The 8,003-nt window shown below is 45.8% G+C and overlaps 2 protein-coding genes across 2 annotated transcripts in view; one reads left to right on the top strand and one right to left on the bottom strand.

Annotated features, from left to right (window-relative positions):
- Positions 1-3,325, bottom strand: part of SLC49A4 (solute carrier family 49 member 4) — a 157,714-nt gene extending 154,389 nt beyond the window's left edge. Inside the window, 1 exon segment of the mRNA XM_007943929.1 lies at positions 2,980-3,325. Coding sequence (XP_007942120.1) covers positions 2,980-3,325 — 346 coding nt within the window.
- Positions 3,326-5,037: 1,712 nt separating this feature from the next.
- HSPBAP1 (HSPB1 associated protein 1) overlaps positions 5,038-8,003 on the top strand; it is a 95,407-nt gene continuing 92,441 nt past the window's right edge. The window contains exon 1 of the mRNA XM_007943928.1: positions 5,038-5,101. Within this exon, the coding sequence (XP_007942119.1) occupies positions 5,038-5,101 (64 nt within the window). The remainder of the gene's footprint in view (positions 5,102-8,003) is intronic.

Here is an 8,003-nt window from a genome sequence, read left to right as displayed (position 1 = left end):
TTCCGTAGTGATACTGCCTCGGAAACCCAAGGAGGGGTCGCTATGAGTCGGGGCCGACTCGACGGCACATAACAACAACAACAACAACAGGATACATTCCTTCAGGTCTCCTACTATTTCTCTAAAAAAAATGCCTTGCCATCAAGTCAATTCAGACTCATAGCGACCCTTTAGGACAGAGCAGAATTACTCCATACAGATTCCAAGGCTGTTACATGGAAGCAGATTGCCACATCTTCCTCCCGCAGAATGGCTGGTGGGTTCAAATTGCTGATCTGTTACCAGCCAAGTGCTTTAATCACTGTGCCACCAGGGCTCCTATTATCTCCCTAGCTGCTCCTTTTCTGTCTCCTTTGTTGTAAATGAAAAGGGGTGGAAAGGTGAAAAACCTATCTTAGGCAATCTTCTGTGTTAAGCTGGGTGGGACCTATGGCAGCTGGAAGGCCAGACAACTACTTATACTTCAGGAAGCAAGACACTTGGAACTTGCTTTGTATGTGTGCTGATAGGACAATTGCAAGAGGATAGTCAACACAGGTAACTGTATTACCTTCCTCCTTCAATGGGATGAGCCCTCTACTAAAAAGGAAAACCAATTCTTAAAAGAGACGATTTTCAAATTCATTTTTTATTGCTTCAACTAACAGAAAATATAAAATTGAGTTCGACATAGAGTGATCCTAAACTGAATTCTAGGAGCTCTGGTAGCATAGTGGCTAAGACACTTGCCTGCTAACCAGACGGCTGGCGGTTCAAACCCACCAGCCACTCCTCGGAAGGAAGGTTGGGCATTCCTACTTCCGTAGTGATACTGCCTCGGAAACCCAAGGAGGGGTCGCTATGAGTCGGGCCAACTCGATGGCAAATAACAACAACAACAACAAACTGAATTCTGAAGCAGAAAACAAACATTAGTGGAAAAACTGGTAAGATCTGAAGAAAGTCTGTTATTTCATTTAAAAGCAAACAAACAAAAAAAACCTGAAGCAAACAAAACCTCCACTCAATACTAGAGTCCTTCTTCAGCATCTAGCATACCATCACCACCATCACCACCTGCCACCCAGCTGATCAGACTCATGGTGCCCCCGGGTGTGTCACAGTAGAAATGTGTTGATCTAGCACACATTCTTCGCATAAGTACTTGTTCTACTTGGAAGTTCTACACCTGTCAAGACACTCCTTTCCAGGGCTGGATACCTTTAATTACTAGAAGCTTCTTCCTTGTATTGCTTTGAGTTACATCTGTTTGAAACTTCAGTGAGTTTAGTTCTTCCTTCTAGAACTATACACATCAAGTCTAATTCCTCTTTTACTTAATTTCCACATAGTTTACATTCCGTCTCAAGTTTCTTTATGAAGCTCAATACATCCGTTTTCTTTCATCTTATACATCATGATTTTTACACTTTGTCATTCTTGCCACACAACTTTTAAAGTATTCTAGTTGTCAAAGGCCTTATTAAAATTAAAAATCAGAAATGAACACCCGTGTAGAGCTTATCAAATTCTTTTTTTACCCCCCTTTTTTTGGATACTATGTTTCTATCCTTAAAAGTGTCCTCCCTTTTTTTTAGCAACTACATATACTGTTGCTCCTTAATGAACTCCCCATCAATAATTCCTTAGTTTGTTCCATATGGATTACCACAAAAGACTTGGAAGAGAAGAGAGGCCAGCTACTAATGGATCGCTGTTATTCTGCTCTTTGGGAAACAAATACTTGAGTGCTATGTGTCTAAGACATTTGACTGCTAACCAGAAGGCTGGTGGTTCAAACCCACCAGCCACTCTTGGGAAGGAAGGTTGGACAATCTACTTCCGTAGTGATACCACCTCAGAAACCCAAAGACGGGTTGCTATGAGTTAGGTCCAACTCGACAGCAGTGCATTGCATTTGTTGTGTCAGACAAGGAGCCCTGGTGGCATAGTGGTTAAACACTCTCTAAAGGTCAGCAGTTGGAACCCACCAGTGGCTCTGTGGAAGAAAGATGAGGCAGTCTGTTTCAGTAAACATTTATAGCTTTGGAAATCCTATGTGGTAGTTCTAGTTTGTCCTATAGTGTCCCTAGGAATGGTTTTTTGTTTCTATGTGTCAGACAACTGCAATTCTGTACTTTCCTACACCTTCTGAATCTAACTAAAAAACTAATTTCAACAAAATCTATGAAAGGTTGGACTAACAGAAATAAAAAAAAGTATTTTCCAACCATTATGGAACTAACAAATCTAAAATCTTCCACAATAGCCTCCTGAAGGCAAATCATCACTGCTAATAATTCATGGACACTTACATGGTATAATTCAGGGCCTTAATATGACTATTTTTTCCTCACAGAGTAACATTAGCAAGTGTTTGTAAAGTTTGTTCAGAGCATCTCTGTGTAAGTCTTCATTCATCTGCCAGCTTTATCTGAGAGTCATAAATCTAAACTGAGAAAACCACCAAGTCACATACATACACTGTAAAGCTGCCTAGCCCCATATTCTACGAAGCCAAAGCGTCAGATGTGGTATTTCCCCATAGCTCTTCCTGGGCTGGAGTCATCCATTAGGTAAAGTCAACTCATTACTTCATTACATCTGGGCATCATCATTCCTTTTTCCGATCTTTCACCCTCAACATTCCCAAATCCTTTTGAAGTCAAGGCATAAGTCATTTTTGTTGAGTGTAAAAATCATACATAACACGTACAGGGGAATGCTCTGCTGTCCACACTATGCAAAAACTTGAATATTTAGAGCTCGCTTAATCCCTGGTGTTGCATAAAGGGCAGCCTTGATAAAAACATAAATATTTGCAAAGAAGCTCCCCATATTTGTCTCTTTAGGACGAAGGGTTCCACCCAGCAATGGGACGCTAGCAACATTCCGGCACCTCACAGAACTCCTAAGACCAAACGAAGGGACGCGGCTCGCCCGCCTGGAGACCAGCCGGGGTCCGACCTCCTCCAGGAGTGACTCCTGCGAGTCTCTTACCTCTCTTGTCCATGAGCCACATGAACGCGAAGCAGGGCAGAAAGCCGATGGGACCCCACAGCACCAACAGCGCAATATCCCAGCTGGAGAAGCCATAGGCCTGGCGCGCCGAGTTCTGGATCGGACCCCAGGTATTCCAGACCAGGCCCTGAGCGAACGCGAGTAGCGAGAAGAGCAGCAGGACCAGCCAGCGGCGCCCGTACACCCGCCCGGGGCCCGGAGCCGCAGCCGGCAGCACCGCGGCCGCTGCTGCCTCCCGACTTCTCCAGGTAGTCCCTGGCCTAGGCCCGAGTCCGGGCCCCAGCAGCGGCTGCCGCTCCTCCTCGCTGCTCCAGCTCGAGCCCATAGCGACGAGCGGCCCGCGGGGCCCCTGCCCGACGGTCCGGGTCGCCGCCGCCCAGCCCCAAGGAGGAGCGGCTGGAGGAGGTGGAGGCTGAGCCCTCTTCGGTCGCCCTCGGCCAAGCGGCCGTCAGCCTACTGCGCCTGCGCGTCCCGAGCCGGCTGGGGGCTGGGAGTCGGGTTGCTGGAGAGGAGGTTAGGGTGTCGGTTCGGAGCACGCCAGGCGCGGTTCCCCGCGACGCTGGGTGGGTGCTGGAGAGAAAACAGAGGAGAGAGGAAGAAAGGAGCCGAGGTCCTAGAGGGAGGCAGGGAGGAATTGAAAAGGCTACTAGAGCGACTGAGCCCGAGGAAAGAGAAACTCCCAGAGAGAATGCATTAGAGGAGATTGGGCAATGAACTCCCGAGTTGTCCTGGAGGAAGTGGCCCAAGTGAACATCATGTGCCTAATAAACAACTCGGCGACCTCAGGTCATTAAACCTAATGCGTGATTCTATGTTGGGTTAATTTGGATTTTTGTTGGGTTTATAACTTCAGAAATTACAGGAGTAGATAGGATAAGACTGAAGTGTGTTGAGAACCCAGGAGATCGATGCATGAAAAAAAAATTTTTTTTAATGTACAGTAAGTTCTGCCTAGTTTTATCTGTTTGTTTGTATGTATGTGTGTGTGTCTTACATACCCAATGAGATCGTAAGGTCTGTAAAGAGAGATGGAGAGAGAGCTATGGCTCCATCGATGTAGATCTATAAAAACAAACCAAAGTCACCGCCGTGGAGTCAATTCAACTCATAGCGACCCCTCCTTGGGTTTCTGAGGCAGTTTCTCTACGGAAGTAGATTGCGCGCGCGCGCGCGCGCACACACACACACACACACACACACACCATCTTTCTACCTATTTAGTCTGTCACTAAATAGGCGAGCAATAAAGATCTATTGATTAAGGCTGGAAGATTTTTGCTCAAAGGTAACCTGAATCTATCTCTTACGATTTTAATCAATGAAGAAACAAGGGGAAAGGTGGGGAGTCATTCATTTCCTGATCAAGCAGCCTGTTTATTTTAATATGCAAATTAACAGCTGCTGGCTACTGTCCTTACAAAACTTTGTCAAGAGGTTTGGCTTGTCTGGGTGGAGAAATGAAGTCATGGGGAACGCAACTAAACGACATTTTGTCTGAGAGGTTTGTATTCTTCGGCAGCCAAGGAGAACAGACAGAGTGATAAGAAAAGTGGAAGAAAGGTGTAAGCTATCACGGTATCCAGGGCTGGTAAGAACTGTTGTAGGGTAACCCAATGCAGGGACGCATTCTATTGCCCCGAGCCCCACAAAGAAGCAAACATCCCCTAAAAGAAAGGCTAATAGCCAAATATTGTTGGGTGATGAATAGCGCCAAGGAGGTAAGGAACTGACTTTCTAGGAGCAGAAACGAATCCAAGAGAACATAACAATGAAAAAAGTCTAAGGTCTGGGGAGAGGGACAAAGCGGCACAACAGAGGCCACGTGTTTGCAACTCCGGAAAGAAAACAAACTCACATGGCTCCGCCCAGCAGCCGTCACATGACTTCGCTTGGCTGGGCACTTCCGGAGGAGCCTGGTAACAGCTGGAAGTTCTTCCTGTTCGTTGATCTCTCAGACTCCAGGTTTTGTTAACCATCTGTCTGCACTAACACGCCACTCCAGTCTTGAATTCCCGCAGAGCCCACCTTTTAATAGCCATGGCAGCAGTCCCAGGCGCGACCACGGATGCGAACCCTGGAGGTGGAGCTGCAGAAGAGGACGGTAGGTGCCAGGCTGACGTCAGACTGAGTACAAACCCTATGCTAACCAAACCTCTTGATACCGCCCGTGTGACGTTTTGATTTAGCCTCTGTCCCACTTCTCCGAGGGTATTACAGTCCCTGCATTAAACTATAAAGATAATGGCTTGTTTTCTAGTCAACGTGGCTTTTATAGAATGTTGACATCAGATTTATTGTCAGGGTGCAACTCCTACTTCCCCCTGTCCCACGCCGGTCCCCTTATCCTGGGAGTGCTGTTTCGCTATAAGAAAGTTTTGGATATTGGAATGGATTAAAATTAAATTTGTGAAATTGGAGCCTGCCCTTGAAGTAAATGAAGATATCTGGGACATTTATAAACAGAAATAGCTTTAGATTGCGGTGGAACCCTGATTTAAGGAACCTGTGAAGTTTGTGGATCTTGGGCCCATGAGCCTGAGATCTCTAGTAACATTTTTTGAATGATTGCTCTGTACGTAACGCTGTTAATGGACACTCCCAGAGGATCAAGAGACTTTTGCCTTTTCCAAGGATCTCACAATTGAATAAAGGAGCCTAGAAAAGTAAAAAGAATGGCTAATATGTGGTTATGTGCGTACATAGTACACAGTAGTACACACTGGTTGAAGGCTTTCTAGAGGAGATACTCTACTGGGGAAAACATAAATGCTTCAGTGAGGACATTACTTGATATAGGTCTTAATGATTGGATGAGATAGTGACAGACTTGATGGTGATGGTGGGAGCTTGGAAAAATGTAGAGCAGAAAGGATGGATATGTTTGGAAGTCAAATGGCCAAGTTTGCCTGAAGTATAGTATAAAGTAATGAGTGGTAGATTGGGGCCAAATTGTGATGTGCTATGTTGCCAAGGAAGGAGCTCTAGTAGTGCAGTGGATAAGGCATTTGGCTGGTAACCAGAAGGTGGGCAGTTCAAACCTACAAAAGCTGCTCTGTGGAAGGAAAATGCAGCAATCTACTTCTGTAAAGATTACAGCCTTGGAAACCCAATGAGTGTTGCTGTAATTTGGAATTGACTCGATGGCCGTGGGATTTGGTTTTTATGATGCCAGGGTGAGAAAGTTGGAAGGCAGTGAGTGACCAATGAAGTGTTTTGGTGTGTTTTTTTTTTTTTTTGGAAGAGAAATTATATTGTTGTTTTCTCCCCCCTTTGCTTTATTGGCAATAGTGTATAGAGTGGATTGGAATTACCGATCCCGACCTTGGGAAAACTATTTAGAGTTTCCAGGTGTGGAGGAATGGGTGCATGAGCAAGGTGTTGACAGTGGCAAAGAGGCATAGTGGAAGGGTTTTATATATTTGGAGTTAGGACTAACCCACTGCCATCGAGTTTTTTCCAACTCATAAGTGACCCTATTGGGTTTCTAAGGCTATAAGCAGACTGCCATATATTCCTCCCATGGAGCAACTGATGGATTTGAACCACTGACCTTCTGGTTAGCAGCCAAATGTCTTATCCGCTGCACCACCACCAAGGTTTAAATTTTGGCTCTTTCACTCGCTAACTGTGGAATCTTGGGTAGTTCATTTCATCTGTTATTTTTGAGCACCCATTATTAGGAACTCTGGTATTTGAGGCATTTGACTGCTAACCAGAAGGTTGGTGGTTCAAACTCACCAGCTGTTCCATGGGCGGACTATGAGGCAATTTCTGCACTGCCTCGGAAATCCAACAGGAGTTGCTATGAGTCAGTATTGACTCAATGGCAGTGAGTCTGGTTTTGGTTTTATGTCCCAAACACAGCACTGGAGGCGTAGTGCCTAACCCATTTGACTGCTAACCTGAAGGCTGGCAGTTCAAAACCACCAGTCACTCCTCAGAAGGAAGATTGAGCGATCTCCTTCGATAGAGATACCACCTTGGAAACCAAGGAGGGGTCACTATGAGTCGGAAATGACTTGTTGCCAGTGAGTTTGGTGTTTTTTGTAAACACAGCATAACTCAAATGTTTTCCACCTAGTCTGTTTTATAGATAGTTACCAACCAGGAATGCATGATTCTTGCTATCTCAGAGTTTACAGAATAGGGAAGATAAACTATTACACATTTGTAAAAGTGGTGTGGCAGAGGCATCAGACATTTTCTAACTCCACAAGGGAGAGAGAGAATCACTATCATCATTAATAGCACAAAGCTGATTCCTATAAGGCTGAAGTCAGACATCCTCTAACCTTATTACCAATTCAAAAAGCAGCTATCCCTCCTGCGGCACTCCCTACTTCTTTGTTGGATTAGGTAATTCTTTGCAGTGGCTACACAGATCTCACAGACAATACTTATGATTATAGGGTTACTCTCTGGTAGCATAGTGCCTAAGACACTTGACTGCTAACCAGAAGGCTGGTGGTTCATACCCACCAGCCACTCCTCGGCAGGAAGGTTGGGCAATCTACTTCCGTAGTGATACTGCCTCGGCAACCCAAGGAGGGGTCGCTATGAGTCAGGTCCGACTTGATGGCACATAATAACAACAACAACAACAGGAAAGTAACAGCTTACAAATCAGGATTGGAAATAACTCAGGAGACAGTTCTTCTTCCATCAGGACAGCCTGTTCTCAGCTGTGCCTATAGGCAGGCCATTCTCTGGTCCTTGGCCTCTTGGGCATCTCAGTCTCTGCCCTGCTCATGCAAGTGTTAGAAGCTCATTAGTTCTCCCAGCAGGAGCCCAGAGGCACCCCACTCTGCCAGTAAGCCTCAGCCAAATGTGCCCAGCTCTTTCACTCTGTGGGTCAGCGAGCCTCGCTCTGCCAAGTGCCTCATGGCACCCCTCCCTGCTAGCAAGCCTTCTGATTAAAGCACTCTGCTCTCTTGGGCCGGGAAGCACACCACACTGTCTCCTGCCAGTCTCCTGGCTCTGCTGCCTCTGCTGCTCCCATTTCT

The sequence above is a fragment of the Orycteropus afer genome, unplaced genomic scaffold (genome assembly GCF_000298275.1).
Source record: "Orycteropus afer afer isolate SDZICR_OR568_19922 unplaced genomic scaffold, OryAfe1.0 scaffold00114, whole genome shotgun sequence".
NCBI classification, from domain to species: Eukaryota; Metazoa; Chordata; class Mammalia; order Tubulidentata; family Orycteropodidae; genus Orycteropus; species Orycteropus afer.
The sequence above is the reverse complement of the archived record's forward strand: the minus strand, read 5'-3'. Positions and strand labels throughout refer to the sequence as shown.